General features: G+C 36.1%; 1 protein-coding gene across 4 annotated transcripts in view; it reads left to right on the top strand.

Annotated features, from left to right (window-relative positions):
* Positions 1–26,734, top strand: part of RBM27 (RNA binding motif protein 27) — a 71,203-nt gene that overhangs the window by 782 nt on the left and 43,687 nt on the right. For 2 of the 4 annotated variants that reach the window (XM_046666949.1, XM_046666947.1), the window contains exons 2-8: positions 10,124–10,242; positions 13,775–13,899; positions 20,207–20,298; positions 20,955–21,148; positions 21,870–22,130; positions 23,623–23,922; positions 25,773–25,907. In XM_046666949.1, coding sequence (XP_046522905.1) covers positions 10,124–10,242; positions 13,775–13,899; positions 20,207–20,298; positions 20,955–21,148; positions 21,870–22,130; positions 23,623–23,922; positions 25,773–25,907 — 1,226 coding nt within the window. Of the gene's footprint in view, positions 1–10,123; positions 10,243–13,774; positions 13,900–20,206; positions 20,299–20,954; positions 21,149–21,866; positions 22,131–23,622; positions 23,923–25,772; positions 25,908–26,734 lie in introns of all 4 variants that reach the window. The other 2 variants (XM_046666948.1, XM_046666946.1) reach the window with 1 other exon arrangement.

Genomic DNA, 26,734 nt, shown 5'->3' with positions numbered 1-26,734 from the left:
GGGACTAAAAGATCTAGAAGCGGGGTATCGAGGGCCTTTTAAAAACATGAGGGCAGAAAGGGATTGTAGGGACATTGAAGGTTTTATAGCGATTATTGATGAGCCCTCAGGGTTCAAGAATATTGAAGGATTTGAAAAATAATGGGGTAATGTTGAAGGGGATATGTGGGCATTGAAGTATTTTAGGAATTGTTGGGGAGCTGGTAAGTATGATAGGAAAGGTATTAAGTTTTAAAAATATTGAGGAGTTGATAATGCTGGGAGAACTTTTGACTTTTAAATATCATTAAGGGTTGGGAAAAAAATTGAGACATTTATAAGTCTGGGGCTTAAAAGGGCTACCCTGGTATCTAATGTTACTGGAGGAGGAGCTGAAAGGGATGTACATGTCTGCAGCATCTCGGGATTTTTAGGTACAGGTATTGGAGGAATAAAAGGAGTAGTAGAATGAGTTTTGTAAATGTTACTGAAAGATTGAGGGGGCAACTGAAGATATTGGGGTGTAAGATTATTGTTGAGGGGCTGAAAAACATGGGAGGGGCTTGTTTTTTAGTATTGGATAGTATTGTAGAAATATTGGGACGCTTGAAAGGAATAGGAGAGGTATCATCTTTTTGTTTTAGAACCATTTTAAAGGGGGTAGGATTGTGGAGTGTTTATTTGGGACACTAGCGTATAGCTAGTCTCTGAAACATATCTCCCGGAGGGAAGAGAGGGAAGGCTGACTGGAGAGTTGGAGAGCAATGCTATCTTTAGTCCTCTTGGGAAAGAAAGCATGGAAAGGGGAGGGATCATTTCCTGCCCCCTCCTCATTTCTTCTTCTTCCTTATCCTCCTGTTGGAGGTGAGGGCTTTCTGCCTTGAAAGAACAGGGGTAGAGAAGAGATGGGCAGGCTTTGATTCATTAGATCAGATCGCTTTAGTGGAAAAATTGAGTTTTTCAGAGGTGGAAATGAGGGGTAGTTTGGGAGGTGTGGAGGTATGGTAAAGTTGGGCCTGTTGGGAGACAGCTACTTCCTGTGCCCTGTTTATCTATTTCCTCCTCTTCCTGAGAAATCTTAACTGACTTTTGCCATTTTGCTACTTTGGGTTCTTGGGGTGGGATGGTAACACGTAGGAAGAGAGTCATCTGTAGTCCAGCGTGTCAGTCTTGTGAAGGTAAGATGGATCAGGGAGGCAGCATTAGAGGAATTTTGATGTCTGAAGTGGTACTTGCATCCTGAGGATGAGGAGTGTGTGAATAGAGCACAGGTATGAATAAATGTACACCAGGGGCTTCTGAGTTTTACATTAGCGATGGTTTAGTTAAAGTGAAAATGACTTTTGGACACACTCAGAAGTCTTGTAGAAGAATATGGGCCTCTTGAGTATGCATCATACTTTTTCTTCAATAAAAAGTTTTGGAGCACAAAGATGAGATGGATTGTGGTGAAGGTGGAAATAATGAAATAGATTTAGTGAAATCAACCATATATGGAAAAGACTGAAAAAAGAAAAATGCCTTTGTTTAAAAAATTCTTTACTTTAGTGTTATTTAACATTAAAAAAAACTTTATCTCTTGATTTTGTACACCTGCTCTGCTATTTCTGTTGCCTTTTGAAAATTTTTTTGGTGACGGTTTTCTGTACAAGTTCTGATTTTGTTTGTTGGTAGAGATCATTTTATTTCTTTTAATTTTTATTTTTTTGGTGAGGAAGATTGGCCCTCAGCCAATCTTCTGTGCGTCTTCCTCTGTTTTGTATGTGGGACACTGCCACAGCATGGCTTAATGGGCAGTGTGTAGGTCCACTCCTGGGATCCACACCCGTGAACCCTGTGCCGCCAAAGTGAAGTGCACGAACCTAACCACTGTTCCACAGTTTTTTTCTTAATGTCACAATTTAGTGTGGGTAGGAAGTTAAACTTCCTAAGGGTGTTTTTCACTAGGCTTTTTTGGCTATGTATACTAAGCATTCATAGATATTTTGTAATTTTCATGGGTAAAAATTATCTTTCATAATGATTGAGTTTGATTTCCCCATTTGTTTTGAGTTATATGTTCAACTTAAAGCACACATCATGCTTCTTTTCTTTTCTTTTTTAAAAAGTTTTGTAACCTTTTTAGAGTTAAAAAAGGCCTAGAATCACTACTTAGACTTTAATAGTATAGGTGGCATTCCTAGAACTAAAAATAAAAATACTTATTTTTAACTCACTTAAGTAATGGTTTTGAATGGAAGTGTTAATATGAAATAGTAAATGCAAATGGAGATATCACATACATTTTTGTTCTTAGTATGTTGTCATGAGAGATTATTTTTTGTTTCTTTAGACAAATGTAAAATGTAATAAATGGTATGCTAAAGTGGATTGTATTTGTAAATTTACTTTTTGCATATTCCAGATTCAAGAAAATTTTCATGACAGATTGGCATGTTGCTGCAACATGACATTTCAGAGCAGTTGTTAGGCTTTCAGATAATGTAGTTTCAGTGGAGAAGTTGGAATCATACTGTGGCTGTACACGTGATTATCGCACTTTCTTATTTAGCTTAATTTACAGTTAACTAAATTTATGACATTTTTAATTTTTAGGGGTTTTTAAGCAAGTTACATCTTGTCACTGGTTAAACAAAGGCATGTAATGGGATATTTCTAAATCAATCCAGTTTACATGTGATTATTCCCTGCAGACAAATTAGAAATATCATGTGCTCTTAGAGCTTATCTGTTACCTTCCACTCCTTTTGTAGATGTGGAACATAATCTAGAGAAAAGACAGAAGGAGGGAGCCTGGAAGAAATGACTCCTTCACTGACTGGGAAAAACCCGGTACCATTTTTGTTGGCAGTGTAGTAAAGGGGAGAGACACCATCTTAGTCAAGAAGTTTATACAGTGTCTCTTTTCCTACTGCTTCATGAGCAGACTGAACTCATGGATCTCTTTGGGGTCCTCATCTTTCTTCACTTTCAAAATATCCTAGATATCCTAGTTATGGAGACTATGTAGGGATTATGCATAATTAGGAGATGTCGTGGTTTCTTTGTGTCAGAATAACTGCTTCTTTTGAGTATGTGAACCCCTTAAAAGTAAGGTTCTAAGTAAATTTAGGGATAAATGAATTGCTGAAGAAATTTCTACAAGTTAAGAAAAAGTTCAGGCAAGCATTTTTCAGTAAGAAATGTGTTTCTACCCAAAACTGTCGTCTTTAATGGGGAATGTTTTAAATTGTTTATATTGTATATATTAAATATATATAAACATATATAATTCGCCACTGCTTACTTGGCTAATTGTAAAAGTTTGTCTTGATATATGTTTTACAAACAGTGGTGGGGTTTCTAGTACTTTTTGGACAGTTGCATTCATCCATCTATTCTCGTAGAGCATTGTTACATGAATCAGAGCGTTTAGTTTCTAGTTCTATATCCATCTTAGAGTCACTGTGTGACTTTGGAGATACTGTCTAACCTTTGTCTATGAAATAGAGTTAATTATATTAGCCTTTTACCTACCTCACAAATATGATACGAGTATTAATGATGCAGACTGTAAAAAGTGCTTTGTGTACCTCAGACTCATTAAATATAAATGAAGTTTTATGGTTTTGAAATATGAAAATATATTAAACCCTTTCTGTGAAAGTATTTTACTTATTAATGTTAAGCACCACTGCCACTTACAAAATAATAAGCAGTCTAGTGCATGATAGAGCTGGAGTCTCATTGCAGGCCCTATAGGCGGGAACAGGAATTGCTAGTGAAGGCCGTAGTCTTGATGTGCAGTTTCTGAGAGTTCAGACCATATCGAGGTCTTTTTAAGTGCACTGGGAGGTTGACTATGTTGTCATCTCTGATTATGATGGAAAAAACAGCAATAAAGTTCATTGACTGAGATCATTTTATTGGTTCAGTGGTCACGGGGGGTATAGTTGGTTGAACTCTAGAGTTTATATGCTACTATAGGTTTGCAATTCTTATCACATTAAACTCTTACTAGTAATCTGTGCAGTTGCTCAAATGGAAGGAAAAATCATCACCTAGCAGCTGTTAGACCCGACCTCCCTGATGAATAAACTACTAGGTTGAAATGAGTATTTTGGAGGTACGTTCTTAAGATCGAGAAGTACTGGTATTTTTCTAAAGTGTATATAGTGGCCTCAGAGAATTAGTGTGCCTCTTACATCCGGTGAGACTTGTTAAGGAGACCACTCACTATTTCATAGAGAAGGATTATTTTGACCAGAAGACTTCTTGGCAAGTTTTAGTATACTAACTTAAGAACATACTTGTTCTTAGGTCCTTTGGTCTGTCTCCTAAGTATGTCTGACTTCATTCTTCCTGGCCCAGTTGCTGTAGGCTAGAAGCCAGAAGTTGCTGTTATAGTCCTATGTTTCTTACCACTGTCTTGTCTCATCCTCTCACGGTGTTGTTACTTACTTCATTTTTAATCTTTTTTTTTAACCATTTGCTATTTTGTGCTATAATTATTTTCATATCCATCTCTTGGCCGTGTGACTGCAGGGCAAGGTCTGTCTTACTCAAAGCAATTCCATTACCAAGCAAGATGCTTGGCACTTAGTAAACACTCAGTAAATGTTTAAATGAATCAGTGTCCTCATATGTATGTTTAGGTTGGTTGACAATCATAAATGTAAGATTTTTTTTTAATAGTCTAGGTTTCTGGATATGGTTAGCTGGTGGCTACTGCTGTGGGAGCCATAGTGTTAACAAAGTTCTTGGTTATTCACTTATACTTTTTGATTAAATCAGCTTAGATTTTACTTATTTTTCGAGTGTTGTCTTATCAAAGGAATAAACTAAACACAGATCTCAGAGTCAGACTTTTTGGGTTTTTTTGTTTGTTTTGAGGAAGATTAGCCCTGAGCTAACACCTGCTGCTGCTCCTCTTTTTGCTGAGGAAGACTGGCCCTGAGCTAACATCCATGCCCATCTTCCTCTACTTTATATGTGGGACGCCTACCACAGCATGGCTTGCCAAGCGGTACCATGTCTGCACCTGGCATCCAAATTGGCGAACCCCGGGATGCTGAAGCAGAACGTGCAAACTTAACCACTGTGCCACCAGGTCGGCCCCAGACTTTTTGTTTTTTTATTTTTTATAAAATAAAAAGCATTATTGCATTGCAGAAAATATAGAAAGGAGAGAAAAGAATAAAATTGTTTGTGTATATTTATTTCCAATTTCTCTTCTGTGCATGAATTTTCATGTAGCTGTGATCAGATTCATATAAAATTTTTTATCTTGATTTCTCCAGTTGACATTACATCAGAAGCATTTTTCATGTTTCTGTATTATTTTTATAACCATCATTTTGGATGCCCAATATTTCATAAACGTTCGACAGTAAGAATGGTTACCTTGACTTTGCTTTTTCTATTAAAAATGCTGTTTTTACACAATAAATGTATATATTTTAATGTCTCTTAGGTACCAGTAGTATTTTCTATATTTGGCTTTTTTTCCTGAGGCTGTTTTCCCATAAGTACAACTATTAGTCAAAGAATATGAACATTTTTAATGGCTGTTGATATACATTAAAATCAGGAGGTTTTTTCCCTGTGGCCCAATTGCATATTTGTTAATTATCTTGCCTCTGAAACAAAAATCACACTAAGATAGAACATAAAATTGAGCCTATGTCAGAAACATATAGATTTTTCTGAAAGTGGAAAGGATTTAAGTAGTCTTGGCTTTTTCCTAAAACAATTAGAATGTAATGGTTTTTTAGTAGTGCTTCTTGGCTTAGGGCCTAAGGCAAGGAAGGACCTTTGCTCTTTGGTCTTGGGATTGGGTATTTGTCTGAAATCTGTAAAGCTAATGTGCCAGCTCAGCAGATGTCATATACCTGCAATGGAACTTTCATTAAGGAGGAAAAAGACAAATTTGAGGTTTATACAGATAAGACATTTTTGCAGCAATATTTCTGTTGAGTTGCCCTGATAAAACAATTCATTGAGTTGATTTTTATTTTTTGAATAACTTAAAAGATAATTGAAACATGTTCTTAGAACATTATTATGCAAGATGTGAATTTTAAGGAATCCTCATATTTCTAACTTCCATTAAACTTTAGGAAATTTCTTCTGTTGGTTCTTTATTTTAACTGAAAGGTAACTATTGATTGAGACTTAGAATGCATTACTTTGTTGTGCAGATATACATTAGACAAGTATAAATGCTGTGAAATAGATTTTACTAGTGTGGAATTGCAGCTGAGTTTTAGTTCCACAGGTGTGCTGTCTGCCTGGTCTTGAGTGGATCACTAAATTTGTCTTTATATATTTACAAATTTACATATCAATAAAGTGAATAATAATTCTTTGATTATGCTATTAGGCCTTTTAAAGACTCTCTACTGGAATAATAATTCTAGATGGATATTATTACCTTTTCTAATCTCTTTGTTATAACAGAAGTCCCTTTCCGTCTAGGAACGTGTGTATTTAGCATAGACATGGATCCAAAATTGTAAAATCTCTTTTATTCTAAAATATGCTTGTCCCTATAGTTAAGCAAAAACAAATTTCCATAAGCTTTGATTACAAATGAATAGCTAAAAGGTTTCAGATACTCTTCTTGGGAAAGAGAAGTAAGAAGGGGCCCAGCATCTATCTTGTAATCTGTCAGGGATCTTAGTCATACTCAGATTTTTGAGACACACTTCTGGAAGTCTTGAGCTGCTATTGGCATTGGTACCATAGCTACTACAGTATTGTTATTGTCAGTTTTTAAAGTTTATGAAAGACTACATAAGATCATAAAGGTATAGAAAATTACAGCGTAGAACTCCCCAGTGTATTTAAGTTTCATCATCCAATTGGTATGACTTATTATTTCAGACTGGCAATTTCCTTCGTAGTGCACTTTATGGATACATGTTAGCTGTTAAATTTAAATGGTCCCATTCCTTCAGCTGTAAACACTCTTTTGTGTTTGGTGCAGAATTCTAACTATCATTTACTAACAATCAGTTGTTCACTCACGTAAAACAAATATTTAGAATCTCTGATCACTCTCTTTTCTTAGTGTCTAGTCTTTTTCTACTCTTTTACCTTCTTGTGACTTTCGTCCTGTGTTTTAACTATCACATCAAAATGTATTTCATCAGAAGCAGCCTAACTCTCCATTTGTTTTTCAGAGTCAGAATACTTAATATATGTATAAGATATCTGGGTTTGTTTAACCCACTTCATTTATCTAGTAATCGAAATGTTATGCCTGTTTCTCGCTAGAAACCTCATATCCTTACCCAGCATTTTACCTGTCAGGTCATGAGACTCCTTGTAGGGTCCCGCAACACCAGGGAAATTACCATTGCTTCTTTCTGCCGTTCTTATTTATTTAAAAAAATCCAGGGGCCGGTCCCATAGCCGAGTGGTTAAGTTTGTGCGCTTCGCCTCGGCAGCCCACGGTCTTGCCAGTTCGGATCCTGGGCGCGGACGTGGCACCGCTCGTCAGGCCGTGCTGAGGTGGCATCCCACATGCCACAACTAGAAGGACCCACAACTAAAAATATACACTATCTACCCGGGGTTTGGGGGAGAAGGAAAAATAAAATCTTAAAAAAAAATCCTTTTCTTTCTATTTTTGGAATATCTTCCTTATCCAGGATCTGAACTTTCTAAGTAAAGGTAGAAATGTGATTTTTCCCCCCTCTCCTCTCCACTTGAATGTTGATTAGAATTATGCTGATCAAATATCTTACTCTTCTCAGGAGTGAGATTGTCTACCTACACATCTCTCTTTTAAGGTGTTTATGGAATAACCAAGGTGGGCATGGCATATGTAATATTTTTTGAAGATGGAAATGCAATATATTCATTTTAGAATTTAGCAATTGGATTTACTAAGGTAATGATAATTCTCCAAAATGTAATTTATATTTTTTACTTAAGAAAAGTCCCAGCTTTCTTTTAAGTTGCATGTTTTTATTAATATGTAACTCATCATCTTTGACACTTACGCTCTCTCCTAATGCACTTTGACCCTTGACCATAATTTTTTTTATTAGCTCTGAGTTTTGTGAAATTGACAATCACTGAAATTTGCTTAGAATTTGGTGCATGTATGCATAGATTTTTTTAATAAACATCCGATTTACAAACATGCATGCTTTATTTATTTATTTTTTAGATTTTATTTTTCCTTTTTCTCCCCGAAACCCCCCGGTACATAGCTGTGTATTTTTAGTTGTGGATCCTTCTAGTTGTGGCATGTGGGATGCCACCTCAGCATGGCCTGACAAGCAGTGCCACGTCCATGCCCAGGATCCGAACTGGCGAAACCCTGGGCCACTGCAGCAGAGCGCAAGAACTTGACCACTCGGCCACGGGGCCAGCCCCTGCATAGATGTTTAAAGAACCAGCCTTTCCCACAACAGTGTTAATATTGGCAGTGAAAAAAATTCTGCTATTTTATTGAATTATGAACTTTAAGAATACAGACCAGAAGGAAGTAAAAGTGCTGATGCTTGGTTTTTCTTTTGTTTTCTAATCTCATAAAGTTGTTGAAAATCTGATTAATAATCTTGAGCTGAAACTTTTTAACTTTCTGGTTGGCAGTGGAGGCTCAAGGATTATAGAACAAAATTATAGTTAGATTTGAATAATGTTTTATCGGGATATGATCACTTTGCTTGCATAATGATTTTATTTGCTGTCATTCTGAGTTTTTTCATTTTACCTTCACAATAACCCTGTGAAGCCACAAAGGATATGTGTTACTTAAATGTACATTCATACGTACACATATGTTAATACATATATATTTTTTATAACGTTAAAACTTTCAGTTTCATATAATGTAGATAAACGTTAAGTCTGGTAGATTGCTATATGTCAGGAGTTGGCAACTTAAGGATCATGTGCTGACCTGGCATAGGAGATGATTTCGAATGTCAAAGTCAGGTTACTACTGACGAAAAAAAAATGTGAAGTAGATAAAGATTATCTCTGCCGCCCTTCCCCCACTTCTCTTATCCTTTCTGTTCTAACTCCCAGATCTTTCCTTCCTTTCTTTCTTATAGCTGCTAAAGTGTTTGCCAGTAATGTTTAAGGTGCCATCCTTCTTGTGTTCTCACTTTTTTTGTGTGTGGGGGGGTGAAGATTAACCCTGAGCTAACATCTGCTGCCAATCCTCCTCTTTTTGCTGAGGAAGACTGGCCCTGAGCTAATATCCGTGCTCATCTTCCTCTGCTTTATATGTGGGACGCCTGCTGCAACATGACTTGACAAGCAGTGCATGGGTCCACACCTGGGATCTGAACTGGCAAATCCCAGGCTGCTGAAGCGGAACGTGCGAACTTAACCCCTGCGCCACAAGGCCAGCTCCGTGTTCTTGCTTTTTAAAAAGGTCTTTAAGATATTCACTAAGAAGATTTGCAGTGGAATTGGTCACCACTTTTTTTTTTAAGATTGGCATCTGAGCTAACATGTGTTGCCAAACATTTTTTTTCTTCTTCTTCTCCCCAAAGTGCCCCAGTATACAGTTGTATATTCTAGTTGTGAGTGCCTCTGGTTCTGCCATGTAGGACACTGCCTCAACAAAGCTTGATGAGTGGTACTGTGTCTGCGCCCAGGGTCCTAACCGGCAAAACCCCTGGGCCGCCGAAGTGGAGCACGCCAGCTTAACTACTTGGCCATGGGGCCGGCACCTGGATTGCTGTTTTTGGATGCTGGTACCTAGGGTCATAGGGGATGAGGAAAGCTGTCCCATCACTTCTCCTGCTTCTTCCTCATTGGTCACATGGAATAGATCATTCTTGAGGATATTGACAGTGCTTCTGCAGGCCAGGAGTCAGGCTGTATCATAAGGGTCAAATTGGCACCCTTTCCCTATTACTATTGAGAGAGCAAATAAATGTATATTTGGCCCAAAATTCTGGGTATAATTAGAACATTGAAGATAGGAGACAAACTATTTTATAAAAATAAGCAGAAAAGGAAAATATCACTTGCACTGCTGTGTCCATGCTGTTTATTATAGTGGCCTGTGTTTGCAGTCCCTTTTTAAAATAAAGATTTTTACCTTTAGCTTTCCAAAATATGGGATGACTTCATTAATGACATCACTGTTTGAAAAAAATGTTTTAAAGTTTTTATTTTCTCTTTGTCTAACTAGATGTGATGCTGACCCTTCGGCCTTAGCCAACTATGTTGTAGCATTGGTCAAGAAGGACAAACCTGAGAAAGAATTGAAAGCCTTTTGTGCTGACCAACTTGATGTCTTTTTACAAAAAGGTAATTATTATGGGCCTTCAACCAAGTATTTAAGTAAAGATTTTAAATTTGAAGCTTCTTGATAAGATCTTGAAGATATAAACTTGAAAGGAAAGAAATTGGTCAGGGTCCTTTAAATACTTGAATATACCCATTCATGCTTAACTATTTATCATGTATTTTGGCAGAACTGTTTTCTTCCCTTTCCTTTTCTTCTCTGCTTCTTTCCTATATTGAGGCAGTGGTAGCTCTAATGCTTGTTAGGTGAATGGGTCCTTTGTAGCTTGTGGCAGAACCTAGTTTATGGTTGAGGTAACAATTTAAGGAAAATAAAGCTATTTTTTTCCCTCTTCGCTGGGGCTTCTTGATATCCAAGAGATGTGCATGATCCTCTTCTCTTTGGGCCTTTAGTTTCTCATCTTTTTGCCAAAGTCCTTTCTGTAGTCTACAGAGCTTCCTGGAGGCCTCCCCTGACACTTCCCTGACCTCATCTCCTACCACACCCCCTCACTTGTTCCATTCTAGCCACACTCCACACTGACCACCTGTTTTTCCAACATGGCAAACATGTTCCCAACTGTGGGCTTTTTTTTTTTTGGGTGTGAGAAAGATTGGCCCTGAGCTAAAATCCATACCAGTCTTCCTCTATTTTGTATGTGGGATGCTGTCACAGCATGGCTTGATGGAGTCGTGTGTAGGGCTGTGCCCAGGATCCAAATGCCTGAACCCCAGGGCCACTGAAGCAGAGTGTGACAACTTAACTATTATGCCACCAGACCAGCCCCCCAACTCGGGGCTTTTGAACTCTCTTTACCATTGCTTGATGCCTGGTTTCTTACCTATGGTTTCTGGTCTGTTCTCAAATGTCGTCTTCTCAGTGGGTCCCCTGAACACTCTTATACAATAGAGTATACCCCATGCCCCTAGTCACTCTCTCCTCTTCTCAACCGTGCTTTATTTTTTTTTTTTCATGGCACTTGTCATTCCCTGTCATGTTACAGGTTTCTTTGCCTGTTTATCTGTGTGTGTGGCTCCCTGTCTCTCCATCATTTATCTTTCTCTCTGTTGAGAGTGGAGACTTGGAACCTACAGTGCTTGGCACATAGAAGATATTCAGTAAATATTGTTGAATGGATGAACAGGAATGTGGATAATGCGCACTTACTGGTTCATCTAGCTATTGGTGATGAGAAGATACCCTTTAACTCACGTATCTACTGAGAAAGAAAAGATAGTAAATATGGCTTTGTAAGCTAAAACACAGGATAACATTTTTTGTATATGCATTTTAAGACTTTTTTGTACAAAAAAAATCTGATACAGAATTCCTTGCCAGTACAGATGAGTATTTTCTTTTCTAGATGTACTAGTTTATTATCACTTAGTTTATGTTAAAGATGTTGTAAAAATGTAGTCATGAAAAAAAGTGGGGGAAAAAAAGCAAAACATAGCAAAGACTTTTGGGGTAGGAGGCAAATGTATGTTTAGACATCTAAGAATTCCTTGTTATAAAAGCTTTAAAGATTTTTAGTAACTTTCTAAATTATAAAAGTAATACACATGAGGAAGAATTATAAAAACATTTTAAAAAGGAGAAGAAAACAAACAGCCATAAATTTGCCACCAGAGATAAATCAGTCACCAACTTATATGTGCCTTTCTAGACTAGCATTGTCCAGTTGAAGTTTGTGCAGTGATGGATATGGTCTATATCAGCCCTTTCTTTTTTTGAGCAAGACTATCCCTGAACTATCATCTGCCAATTCTCCTCTTTTTGCTGAGGAAGGCTGGCCCTGAGCTAACATCCATGCCCATCTTCCTCTGCTTTATATGTGGGGCGCCTACCACAGCATGGCTTGCCAAGTGGTGCCATGTCTGCACCCGGTATCCGAACCAGCAAACCTTGGGCCGCCAAAGGAGAATGTGCACACTTAACCGCTGTGCCACCTGGCCGGCCCCTATATCTGCCCTTTCCATTTCAGCAGCTATTAGTGGCTATTGAGTACTGAAATTTGGCTAATGTGACTTAGGAACTGATTTTTAAATTTAATTTTAATTAATTTAAATAGCTACCTGTGGCTAGAGGCTCCTGTATTGGACGGCACAGCTCTGGATTTATGTATATGTTTATATTGCATATTAAAGTGGTATACTCTTATGTAATATCCTTTAAAAACAACTTAATAGTATGTCTTGAATATTGTTTAATGTTAGATGTTTATGCTTGCTTTCTTCATTGGGTTATATGTCTTTTAAATTGTAATACATGTTTTAAAAATACAAAAGCATGTGAAATGTCTTCTGATCGTAAAGGCTTTTGAAAGGTCTGATTATTGTCTTAAAGTTATGTGTAACAGTTAACAAGAACTAACAGTTTTATAATCATGGGAAATGCTCACTACACAAATTAATAGCACAAAGAAGTTTATGAAAAGATGCTTTTATGAAGAAAAATTAATTTAACATTTTACAGATAGCTAAATATATAGAATGTGTAATGATTGCAGTGTAAGCAGAGTCTGTGTTGTACTTCTTTTTTTTGAGGAAGATTAGCCCTGAGCTAACATCTGCTGCCAATCCTCCTCTTTTTGCTGAGGAAGCCTGGCCCTGAGCTAACATCGTGCCCATCTTCCTCCACTTTATATGTGGGATGCCTACCACAGCATGGCTTGTCAAGCAGTGCCATGTCTGCACCCGGGATCCGAACCGGCGAACCTCAGGCCACCAAAGTGGAATGTGGGCACTTAACTGCTGCGCCATTGGGCTGGTCCCCTCGTTGTACTTTTAATATGCTCTTTAGGTGTTTTTTAGGGTAGGACAAATGAAAGTTACATTTGTTCTGAATAACATAATATAAATATTTTGACATTTATATTTTTAATAAGTTCATCTGGTTTTCCCCATTCAATTCATGTGAAAAAGTTACAAAATAAAGCAACTTTTAAGTAAAACACAAAAAGATAATTTGATGTCATTCTCATGCGAAAATTTGTTTTCAACTGATTTTAAAATATTTTAAATTAAATTTTTGAGTAGGCAGTGCATTTAATCCGACAGTATAAGGACGTACTGTGAATAGTCTCTCTCACCTGTTCTTTATCTGTTCCCTTCCCACCCTCCGTAAACAACTTTGTCATTTTTTGTGTCTTAGTTTTTTTAAATACAAATATAAACAGATACAAATATTTAATCTTATATCTTTGAGATCTGATATTATCAGCACTCATTCTTTTTTACAGCTACTGTGTATTCTGTTCTATGGTTGTCACGTAATTTATTTTAACTAGTCTCTTATTCATGGAAGTTTGAATTGTTCCCAATCTTTTATGTACTCAGACAAATAATCTTGTATATATATCATTTTGTACATGTGCAAGTATGTCCCAAGGATTTAAAAGTCCAGAAGTGGTATTCTCCATAAACGTTAGGCTCATTTTTGGTTCCACCAGCAGTGTATGAGATGTCCCATTTTCCTCAACTTTGCCAATAGAGTGCATTGTCAAACTTTTGTTTTTTGTTTGTACAATACTTATATATTATTTCTTTTCCTTAGAAACTTCAGGTTTTGTGGATAAACTATTTGAAAGTCTCTATACTAAGAACTACCTTCCGCCTTTGGAGCTAGTTAAGCCTGAGCCAAAACCACCAGTCCAAGAAAAAGAAGAAATTAAAGAAGAGGTAATGCAAAGTTTTCTTTTGCTTTTGGGGGCTTCTTAGATCTTATTACCAGTATTATTCTTAGTTGGAAGTTGACCTCCTTAGAAGTAGTTATCTGCTGACTGAAGTTTCTGGGTTTTGGGCAATGTGCAGATTCTTTATCAGGGCTTCTTAGATCCTTAGACTTGAAGAGCTGGAAGAATTCAGATACCTTGGTTAATAATCCAAGAAATACTTTAGTGTATTGAGGAATTCAGAGAAATCTTATCCAATGACTTTTTAAAAAAGAAAACTTGGTTAAATATTGAGTCTCTACTGAATGTAAAGTACAGTCATATGCTGCATAATGATGTTTTGGTCAATGATGGACTACGTTTACAATGGTGGTCTCCTAAGATTAGTATCATACAGCCTAGGTGTGTAGTAGGCTGTTACCATCCAGGTTTGTGTAAGTACACTCTATGATGTTTGCACAACAATGAAATCACCTAATGATGCATTTCTCAGAATGTATCCCTGTCATTAAGTGACGCATGACTGTTAGTGAAACCTTGAGAAATCGTTAGGTAACACATTTTCATTTTTTCTTTTTTAACTGTATAGAGTTTTTTAAATAGTTAATGTAATTATAGACATCACTGTCAACATAGGAAAGAAAAGGAAAAAAAATGTTTTTACAATGTTGAAGTGTAAAGATGTGATTATAGATGGTCATCTAATTGTTTGGACCAAGGAGGAAATTTTACAGAGTTCATTTCTCATTCTTTTTATGTAAAGACAACATAGTATTATGTGATAAGAATATGAGTTCCAAAATCAGGCTGCATGAGTTAAAATAGTAGTTCTAAAGTAGGTTAAACAACTTCTTCCATTTTCACTTCAGGAAAATGATGATCAAAGTAGCATTCATCTTATTGAAGATTAAATGAGATTTTATATATACATACACACATGCACACACATATCTTAGTCCAGTGCCTGGCATATAAATGTTGATTATTATACAGAAATATTTCCCAGCTTTTGTTTTTATTATAATTATTAAATAAACTTTTCATTTGGGAATAATTTTAACCTTAAATAAAAATTACAAGAACAGTACCCAAAACACCCATATACCATCTACCTAGATTGGAAATTTGCCCCATTAGCTCTCCTTAAAATCCACACCCAGAACTGTTTTTTTCTGAATCATTTGAGAGGAGGTCAGATACATCATGACCCTTGACCCCTAAATTCTAATGTGTATTTCATAAGAATCAGGATATTCTCTTAGATAGCTATGGTACTGTTATCAGTTTCAATAAATTTAACATTAATGAAATAGTCTACTGTCTGTGTTCCAGTTTTGTCAATCGACCTAACAATGTTCCATTTTTATAGCATATCTTTTTCCTCTCCAGTACAAGATTCATTCTAAGCATTACATATTGTGTTTAGTTGTCATTTCTGATACATTTTTAAATTCTAGGCTGATTAAATTGACCCAACAGTAAAAGAAAACAAAATGTGGCTATATTTAAGATCAGTTGATACTACTTTCACTTTTTTGGTTTTGGCTCCTGCCTGCCAATTCTCTCATAAAGTCTTATTTTTTTAATTATATCACTTTTTCGTGACGAAGATTGACCCTGATCTAAAATCTGTTGCCAGTCTTTGTCTTTTTCTTTTTTCTCCCCGAAGCCCCCCAGTACGTAGTTGCATATCCTAGTTGTAGGTCCTTCTAGTTGTTCTATGTAGGACGCCACCTCAGCATGGCTTGATGAGCGGTGCTGAGTCCATGCCTAGGCGCATGTCCTTTTCTACAATCATTGAAGGTCAGTGTCTGAAAGAAAGCTTGTTTGAATATAAGAGAAAAATTGTATTATCTTGAGGTTTGAAAGGACAGTTTTAAAAAAACAAATTGGTACACGATTTCATTTTGTATCTTTATAGTAAATCCTAAGTTTGCAAATTGTGAAAAATTTCTGTGTGTAACTACCCCAAGTGATGTGGTCTGGCATTTCTCCTATTTTTCTAAGATTTTGTGTGTAACTTGTCATTCCTGACCTAAATGAAAGCTCATATAATATTGTATAAATATAATAGTTTATAGTACTTCTGTTAGATGAAGTGAAAGGAAAGGGTTTGAGGTATCACAGTACCTTTGACTAATTGACTTTCTGTCTGTGCTCAATTGTTGTAGTTGCTCTGAGTAGGTTACAGAGGAGCAAAGCTGTCTAAGGACTAGTAGCTTTAACTTTCTTCCTTGGTCCCCAGCTACATTGTACCATTAGTTGTTTTACAGTTAGACTGTTGGTCACATGGGGAACCAGGTGAGAGAATTTGGATCATTGGCATAACTCATCCTGGTACTGGAAAAACACTTGGTATGTATGTGCCATGATTTATGAAGCACAATACGTTTTGTCTATAGTTAGAAAATTACTTGTACATTTGCTGTAATTATAATTGGCTGTTATTAAACCCTTTACCCTGTCTGTCTGAGTTCACGAACATGTAAAAGAACAATCCATAAAGATGGTAGATCTTTGGTATAATAATTCCTTACTCACACTATACCATGATCATCTGAAATGTTAGAAGGGAGTTTTTCTTAGACCCAGTGCATATATTTATGACTAGAAATATAAGAACCTCTGGCAGTTTTTTCCCCCCTTTGGTTTGTCTGAAAATATTTCATTTTAATTTTTTAAAAACCCATTATAGAGAATTTTCAACCTACACCAAAAGGAGACAGAATAGTGTAACAAATTCCCATATATTCATCACCCAGCCCCAACAACCCATCAACCCATGGCCGGTCGTGCCCTGTCTGCATCCCTGTTTAGTACACTTTTATATCTAAAATGGTCCAGTAGAATGGGGGCTCTCAGACTTGGATAGCCATGACAGACTAAGATAATAAATTGTTAGAGCCACCCCTGATGGCCTGGTGGTTAAAGTTTGGTGTGCTCCACTTTGGTGGTCTGGGTTTGGTACCCAGGCGTGGAACCACACCACTTGTCTCTCAGTCACCATGCTGTGGTGGCCGCTTACATAGAGGAACTAGAAGGGCTTGCACCTAGAATATACAGCCATGTACTGGGGCTTTGGGGAGGGGAAAAAAAAGAGCACATATAAAATAGAGGAAGACTGGTACAGTTGTTAGCTCAGCAACAATCCTCCTCAAGCAATAAGAGGAAGATTGGCAACATGTTAACTCAGCTTGAATCTTTCCCAGCAAAAAAAATAAATAGTTAAAACTTCTTAAATATGTGTGTAATGGTCACACATCTAATAGAAGATGTAAGGTAGAAAAATTTGTCAGGTGGAAAACATAGAAGAAACACTTTTAAAAGTTTGCATGCTTGATCATAATCTGATTCTGTAAAGAAATCTACTTTTCATAGTCTTAGAGTAGTAGGATCAAAGTAGGTAAGAGATTTTGGTGTATGAAGTCTTCATGTATATTACTAATTCAAGAGATAGAAGGCAATATAATGCCATATAACTTGTTTCAGAATAAAAGTTTAAAATAATTGTGGAAAAACATATCCTTACCACTGGAAGTTCTAGAAAATTTATTTAAAATAGAAAAGAATGCAGATTATTTTTAACTTAAAGTTTTTATTATGAAAATATTTGAAAGAAGCCAGAATAATATACTCAGCCCCTACGTAGCCATCATTCAGCTTCAATAATTGTAGACCTGTGGGGAGTCTTCTTTTTCTATACCTTTAACCACTTTCTATCTTCTTAAATTATTTTGAAAAAATCTCAGACATTGTGTCATTTCATCTGTAAATACTTAGTATCTTTAAAAGGTAATATTTAAAAAGCCCCCAAATAGCTTTATCATATATAAAAATAACAATAACTCCTTAATGTCATCAGATACCCAGTGATAAAATTTCCAGTTGTTCATAAATGTCCATTTTTTTTCCATTTGTTTGAGCCAAGCTCCAATCAAGTTGATTAAAATGTCTTTTTTGTTTAATTCCCTCTTCCTTCTTCCCTTTCACTTCCCTCTTCCCAGGGTAAATGTTACTCTTACTTCTAGTATTATGTACTAGTTTCTCCTGTTTTTTTCCTTTTTGATGGGGATGATTGGCCCTGAGCTAAGATCTCTTGCCAATCTTCCTCTTATTGCTTGAGGAGGATTGTTGCTGAGCTAACAACTGTACCAGTCTTCCTCTATTTTATACGTGGGATGCTGCTACAGCGTGGCTTGCTGAGTGATGTGTAGGTCTGCACCTGGGATCCGAACCTGTGAACCCTGGGCTGTTGAAGTGGAGCATGTGGACTTAACCACTACACCACTGGGCTGGTCCCCCTGCTTTTTCCATTTTATGTAACAGGAATCAATGCAGTCTTTTGTCTAGCTTTTTAAGGTCATTATTATGTGAGAGTCATCCATATCCTGTATGCTCTTTGACTTTTTTCCTTTTTCAAAGATTAGCACCTGAGCTAACAGCTGTTGCCAATCTTCTTTTTTTCTTTTCTGCTTTTTCTCCCCAAATCCCTCCAGTACACAGTTGTATATTTTAGTTGTGAGTCCTTCTAGCTGTGGCATGTGGGACACTGCCTCAGTGTGGCCCAATGAACGGTGTCATGTCTGTGCCCAGTGTCCGAACTGGTGAAACCCTGGGCTGCCAAAGTGGAGCACGCTAACTTAACCACTCTGCCATGGGGCCGGCCACTTTGACTGTTTTTTTAATAGCTTTATTTAGATATAATTCACTTATACAATTTACCTATTTAACGTGTACAAACGTGATGGTTTTTATTGTTTTCAGAGTTGTGCAACCATCACCACGATCCATTGTAGAATAGAAAGAAGACTCATACCAGTTAAGCCATCATCCTCCAAGTCTTCCCCCTACCCCCAGCCCTCTGCAGCCACTCGTCTACTTTCTGTCTCTGTGGATTTGCCTCTTCTGCACATTTCATATAAATGGAATTATACAATATGTAGTCTTTTGTGACTGGCTTCTTTCACTTCAGGGTTCATCCAGGTTGTAGCATGAGTCAGTACTTCTTTTTTTATGGCTGAATAGTATTCCATTTTATGGATATATCACATTTTCTTTTATCCAGTCATCAGTTGATGGATATTTGGCTTGATAGGCAAATGGTTAACACTTTTTGGCGTTTCTGAATACTGCTGTGAACATTCATGCACGAGTTTTTTTGTGGCCTTATGTTTTTATTTCTCTTGGATCCTTTGACTTTTTAAGAATAGTTTTTCCCATTAGGAGTTAATACACATCCACCAAAAAAACCCCTTGGAAAATATAGAAAAGCAAAAAGAAGGAAAAAGATCTGCAAGTTGATATCTTTTAAGTTTCTTTTAATCTTTAAATCATTTCTTCATACCTACCTGTTTGTCTCTCTCATTCTTCTTTTCCTCATTCTCTTTTTTCCCTCAAATTTTATTTTGTTTAAGAAACTTAGTAATTTGTCCTGTAGCGTTTTTTGCTGTCTGGATTTTGCTGATTGCATCCCAGTGAAGTAATATATCATCTGTATATCCTGTAAATTGGTTGAGAGAATGATTTTTAAATATAGTCTAACGATTGTGTAGTGCTTTTGCCAGCACTGTATGCTTGCCATATTGTGGCTTCCATTTTATGTTGCCTGAGTTTTATTAAATTATCTCCTGTTCCATTCACTCACTTCCTGATTTGGGTAATTGTAAGTGAACTTCTCCATTAGAGGGGCATTGTTCAGCTCTTGCAGAGGACTTTATTTACCTTTCTCTAGTAAAGCCTGTGTATTTGTTTTGAGATTAACTTCTGTTTAAGAACAATAAAATCACCAGCTCTTGGTTTGTGTTCAGTCTTAACTGTTAGGCTTTAAAAGAAACATTAACATTTCCATTAATTCCAATACCATTTTTCCATAATTCACGTGAAATACTTAGATTTATAGCATTTATTAACTTAACCATTTGTTCCTGAAACCTTTTCTATAAGATAAATCTACAGTCCTTCTCAAATGAGTTGTGTGTGTGAACATGTTTTATTAGGAAAACATAAACCATTTTACTATGTGATACTTAGAGATTTGCTATTTCTGTTTCAATTTAAAGAATGAATTGCTGTTTTCCTCCTTCGCAACTATTCTCTACCTTAATTAGCATTTAAAAGTTAACATATTGCTGTTGAAGTAATTTTAGCATCTTTTTAACTTTTCCCTGTTGCCTAACTTTTCTTGGATGTGATTTCATGTCAGTATTTCACTATATTTATTTGTGCCTTCTCTTACACCAGAAAAATGATCAGATGGATGTGTTTTGCAGTTTATAAAAGGACTGTTCTTGTTTCTAATGAATGTTTTTATATAGGTATTTCAGGAGCCAGCAGAGGAAGAACGAGATGGCAGGAAAAAGAAATATCCTAGTCCCCAGAAGACTCGTTCAGAATCAAGTGAACGAAGGTTTATGTTTATCTTTAATAAGAAAGACATTGATAACTCGCTTTTCAGTTACGTTATAAGGGCATTAAAGGAACTTTTAACATATATGCTGATTCCTTTCTCTAAACTGATTAAAGTTTAAAGTTCCTTCTAGTCTCTGTTTTTGTCTTTGTCATACTTTCTCTTCTTTTTATAAACAATCATCATTATGTACTTTCCCCAAGAGCTCGGGTGGGAGCAGTCTCCTTAGAGAATATTAATGAAATGTTCCATTTGCTTAGGGGTGCTCAGTATTAAGATCATTCATAGCATTTTGTATTATACATAGTATAGTTTATATGTTGTCATCAGTCTACTATCAAAAAATTAAATGTTTATTTAGGAAAACTTTGTTTTGAACCTTTTTTCTTTTCTAGTCTTGTTTTTGTTTTTCCCTTACCCCCTCCCCCCATACTTTGGATTCACCTCTTTTTTGCATTTTTCCCCACCCAGTGTACTTGAGGGAATGTTTTTTCTTTTTATATAATGGATTAGAAGAATTATGTGGTAGTCTTATGGCTTTCTAAAAAAGCATAGATGTTACAAATTTTGATGAATCAAGGGTATTTTATATTACCAATTTGTTTGCAGACTTGGTTTCTGTAGCGTAATATGGCTTTTATATCTGTGTATTATAGGACACGAGAGAAAAAAAGAGAAGATGGCAAGTGGAGAGACTATGATCGATACTATGAGCGAAGTGAATTGTACCGTGAGAAGTATGACTGGAGAAGAGGCAGGAGTAAGAGCCGGAGTAAGAGCCGAGGCCTGAGTCGAAGTCGAAGCCGGAGTAGGGGGCGCAGCAAAGACCGGGATCCAAATAGGAATGTTGGTGAGTGGATGAGGCTTCTTCCTAAAATTTCTGTAGTTGTTTATATTCCTATATCACAAGGGTACCAGAACTTCCCTTAAAGGTAGATGTACCTTTAATATGTCTGAGCAATGTAAAATCTAGAATTGTCTCAAAAAACTTAATATTGATTTTGTTACAAAGACAGGGCTCTATTCTTGGGATAGAATTAAAGGAGTTTGACTAAAAAGAAGCTTTTCATAAGCATATTATAGTACATGTCCAGACTGAAGTCATTTTGTATAATTGAAACACGTCCTTTAATCAACAAAGCTATCACTACTCCTTCCCCCACTCCCCACCCCCACTAAAAGCTTGCCTAGGGTTTATAAAATTAAAAAGAAAAAAATTTAAGTAGATTACTGGGATCCCAACTGCTGCTTTCCTGGGGTATCAGTTTGGAAGTCAGTTCTTGCATAACATTGTTATTAAACATCAGTGGAGAAGCTGGCTTTTCTTCATTGTGTGTTGATGTTGATGTTATAAAAGATGATTTTACACAAGTTATTGGTCAAGATATGTCACATTGTTGATGTTCCTACTTTTAGGCTATATTAATAATGAGAGCACTTTGAAATATGGAAGCTCAGTTAAGTTTACTTTAATATTCTCATCTTTCCTATTCTGCAAGTGAGAAACATAGTTTAAGAATGTAAAAGTCTGATCTTATTTATTTCTTATTTTTATTTTGTCTCTAAAGCAGAGCACAGGGAAAGATCAAAGTTTAAGAGTGAAAGGAACGACTTGGAGAGTTCCTATGTGCCTGTGTCTGCACCACCTCCAAACTCTTCTGAGCAGTATTCCTCTGGGGCACAGTCTATTCCCAGCACTGTTACTGTGATCGCACCTGCGCACCACTCTGAAAACACAACTGAGAGTTGGTCTAATTACTATAACAATCATAGCTCTTCCAATTCTTTTGGTCGAAACCCACCACCAAAGAGGCGATGCAGAGATTACGATGGTAAAAATCCTCTTTTCTCTTACCCAAAAATACTAGTAAAGCAAATGTTGCTAATACTGTGTACTTTTTTATTGTAGTCCAGATTTTGTTAAATGGGATGAATGGGGAGGAGAATCTCTTTTGGCATATGCTTATTTTCTTGTTTGATTTAACAGTTTGGCTCTTGCTAAGGGAGTGTTCAAATTTGACCCTTTAGTTTGTTGTTCTTGTTACTTCCTATGCTATAAGTATACCATAGAATTTGGTAGACACTAGAAATTGTGATTTCTTTGTGTGGTGTTTGTGCTGAGAATTTGTTAAGCTTATGTAACCTATTTACAATTTTAAGTTACTAATTTTCCATTTGAATTATTGAATCGGTGTGTGTGTGTATGTATTTAAGTTTTTTATTATGGAAATATTTAAATATGTATAAAAGGTGACAAAATAATGTAATTAACCCCAGTGTATCTAGTGATATGTAACCTCACATCAACAGTTATCAGCTGATGGGCAATCTTGCTTTCATCTGTACTCCCACTGCTTCTCCCTGGCCTGTATTATTTGAAGCAAATCGCAGACAGCATAACATATTTTTCTATAAATATAGAATGTGTATATTTTTAAGTAGGGAATAGAATCAAATCATAGTTCAGATGTTACCTCACTCTCACCCTCGTCTCCCAGCCACAGAGATCTCTTTCCCAAGGCCAATTTAATGTTAGCAATTTCTTGTATGTCTTTCCAGACTTAGTCTGTGCATATGTACAGAAGCAAATACATATATTCTGCCCAAGTTTCTTTTTTACGTGAATGCTGGTATACTGTTGACACTCTTCTGCATAATGTTTTTTTCACTTAGCAGTATTTCCTGGCGATCATCCCAATTAATACATAAAGAACTTCTTCAGTATTTTTTAGTCTTCTTAGTATTCCTTACTTACAGAATTGTGCTTACAGAATTGTGTGTTTAACCTATTCCTAGTGATGCATGTTTGGGACGTTTTAATATTTTGCTGTTACAAATAATGGTGCAGTAAATAACCTAGTACGTAATGCCCACTTGAATATTTTAAACTAAAGTTTCAACTTGTAGATATAGCAAGAATGATTCCTTTAGAATAATATCTTGAAAATAGGTAGTTGAAATTAGATCATCTAGTTCAAGTTGCTTCCCTCTCCCAGCCTTTGCTAAATTAATATTTGTTTAAAATATCTCAATTTTTATTATGAAAACTTAATAGCAAGGGTTTATTTTCTATGTCACCCTTATTTGCTTATCTTCTTGTTTGCTATCTCAACAAAGCGTAGTCTCATAGTATAGAAGGTAGAGAGTACGTACACCTGCCCCTACCTCAGGGATCTGTGACAATTAGCAGAGTAACACTAAGAAGGCTTTAGACTCCTTGGAGAAAAAACACTTTGTAAGTCAGATTGGTGGGTTTTTCAGGGACTTGTTTTGTTTTTTGAACTCTAAGTAGATCATAATAAGACTTTTCTTTTATTCTTACAGAAAGAGGATTTTGTGTACTTGGTGACCTTTGTCAGTTTGATCATGGAAATGATCCCCTGGTTGTTGATGAAGTTGCTCTGCCAAGCATGATTCCTTTCCCTCCACCTCCTCCTGGGCTTCCTCCACCACCACCTCCTGGAATGTTAATGCCTCCGATGCCAGGCCCAGGCCCAGGCCCAGGCCCTGGCCCTGGCCCAGGCCCAGGTCCAGGTCCAGGTTCAGGTCCTGGCCACAGTATGAGACTTCCTGTTCCCCAAGGACATGGCCAGCCTCCGCCTTCTGTTGTGCTTCCCATACCAAGTAAATATAAGTTTGTTGAATATTTCTTTCTTTACTGAAGAATTATATTTAGAAGAACCGATCCCTTTTAGCTAACTTAACACTAGATTTAAAGTTTTTGAAAGATGAATTAATAATAGAATTTGGAATATTTTCCCGTAGCAAAGATGCTATTCTTTCCTTTTTTCCATCTATTTGTTACATTGCATTAACTGTAGTACTTGTAAATGTACATTTTATCAGTAGTGGCCTAATGTATATTGACCTGGAGTCAAAATCTTGCTAGTTGATAGCATTTTGAGAAAGCCAGTGTTTTGAAGATGTCAGAAAAAAGAATGTACTAGTAGTTTAATGAAATTTCCTAGTCTTTAAAGAAAATCTCTTCAAGCATATTGAAATAATTTTTAAAACCTAAATTATTATGGAAATCTTCAAATATACACAGAGGTAGAATAATCATATGTATACCACATGTACCATCACCCCGTTCAGTGGTTATCATTATTCAGCTGTTTTTTAATCTCATTTATCTCCCTCCTGCCCCCTGACTTTTTTTGCTGGAGTAAATTGCAAATGTCATTTCACTGGTTTGTACTTCAGTATCAATCTCTTTACTGATAAGGACTGGTTGTTTTTGTTTTTGTTTTTTTTTTTGAATGATTAATATGCTGCTATCACATCCACCAAAATTAAAAGTAGGAAGTGTTTAAAGCTTAACCATTGCTGCTTAGGAGAAACAGAAGCAAGACTAAATTTTGTAAGACTAAATTGTTTTTAATGTAATTGAAAAAATTATGAGGTAAATAGTTACATGTGCATAAATTTAAGACAGTATCTTTTTGAAGACATTTAACATTGTTAAGAGATGACAAATTATTGTTTTTTAAAAATGATTTATTTCCATTCACTTTAAGTGATACTTTTTCAGTTTTCTTTTTTTTAACTTTTTATTTTTGAAATTATTGTAGACTTACAAGAAGTTGCAAAATTAGTTTAGCTTGATCTCATGTATGCCTCACCCAGCTCTCTTGCAGTAACATTCTTTTTTTTTTTTTAAAGACAGTTTTTTATTTTTTTATTTTTTTTAAATTTTTTTTTAAAGATTTTATTTTTTCCTTTTTCTCCCCAAAGCCCCCCGGTACATAGTTGTGTATTCTTCGTTGTGGGTTCTTCTAGTTGTGGCATGTGGGACGCTGCCTCAGCGTGGTCTGATGAGCAGTGCCATGTCCGCGCCCAGGATTCGAACTAACGAAACACTGGGCCGCCTGCAGCGGAGCGCGCGAACTTAACCACTCGGCCACGGGGCCAGCCCCGCAGTAACATTCTTTATGAAGACATTTCCTTAAAGTTGATAAAGGTTTGGAGACATTTTCTGCATGGATTTGGTTATTAGAAATATGGTTATTTTAATGGCATTTGTGAATATTTAATACTGTCACATAAATGGTATGATTGTGAAGCTCAAGTTGAGATTTTATTCCTCAGACAAAAAATCATCTTCATATGTAGAAATTCCCACAATAAAAGAATTTATTTCAATGTAGAAAGAGATCTGTCTAAACAAGTTCTGTAGAACTTTACCATCACCCCAGAAAGTTTCTTCAAGTCCCTCACCCGCACCCCCCAGAGGCAACCAGTTCTGCTTTTTTTTTCCCCCCTGGATTAGTTTTGTCCATTCTAGAACTAAAATGTCATTTTAATTAATTATGCAGTTCATAGTGCTTACGACTGCATATATCAAATTCCTTAATTCTGTTCTAAGCCAAAGTAGTTATTTTAAGTATGAATATCCAAATTAGTACTAGTATAGTGAATATTTCTATTAGTTAGAAAACATTAACGCTCTACCTTTAACTTTTTGTTATCTGTAGGACCACCTATCACACAGTCAAGCTTGATAAACAACCGTGACCAGCCTGGGACAAGTGCCGTGCCCAATCTTGCACCAGTGGGAGCAAGACTACCTCCTCCTTTATCCCAGAACCTCCTTTATACAGTATCAGAACGTAAGTATATATTGTTTAGCTTAAAATTGCTAGGATATAGTAAAGCCAAGTTTTCTCATAGCAGTGTTACACTATTAAAAAATTCAATTTCTATTCTTAGGGACTGTGTCATATAAAAATTATATTTGTATTCACAGGCAGTTTAATATGTAGTTATGTTGTATAGACATATTTTAGTTTTGTGCAATAATGGGAGAGAAGACAAGGCCTTCTGTATTGGAGAAGTCTGCTCTGCTGTAGAGTAACAACATTTAGTTTCCTCTGAAGGAAATTTACTTTGAAGCTTCTATTCAAAAATTGTTTCTCTGATTGAATTTCTAAAATGTAAGGCTTATCTCCTAAGAGTATACAAAAGGTCAGATAAAATATGCCTGATAGTTATTTAACTTGGATGCTGGAGTGAAGATAGCATCATTTAAACTAAAATATTTAGTGGCTAGGCTATTTATAACATTTGTGTTTAACTGTAATAATGTATTTTTCTTGAATCTTAATTCTCTTTTATTTCTTAGGTGTTTTTTTGTTGTTGTTTTTAATTTACTGAGGTTTTAAAAGAAATGCCTTTCTCCAAAAACATAAAAAATGATGTAGTTGGTTGTTAAAAATGTCAGATTGTGAGATTTTATTTATAGAGCTAGGTGACTTTATAGATAAATTCACCTTGTGTATAACTGTGTTTATCATAAATATTTCTTCATCTCTATCATGTCATGGAGAGGCAGTTCAACAGGGTAATTAAGCCTGGATTCAAATCCTGGTTCCAAAGCTTACTGTCATTGTGACCTTGAGCAAATTACTTAACCTCTTTCTATCTTGATTTCCTCTTC

This window comes from Equus quagga, chromosome 7 (assembly GCF_021613505.1).
Source record: "Equus quagga isolate Etosha38 chromosome 7, UCLA_HA_Equagga_1.0, whole genome shotgun sequence".
Classification (NCBI taxonomy): Eukaryota; Metazoa; Chordata; class Mammalia; order Perissodactyla; family Equidae; genus Equus; species Equus quagga.
This window is presented reverse-complemented; position numbering and strand designations above follow the sequence as displayed.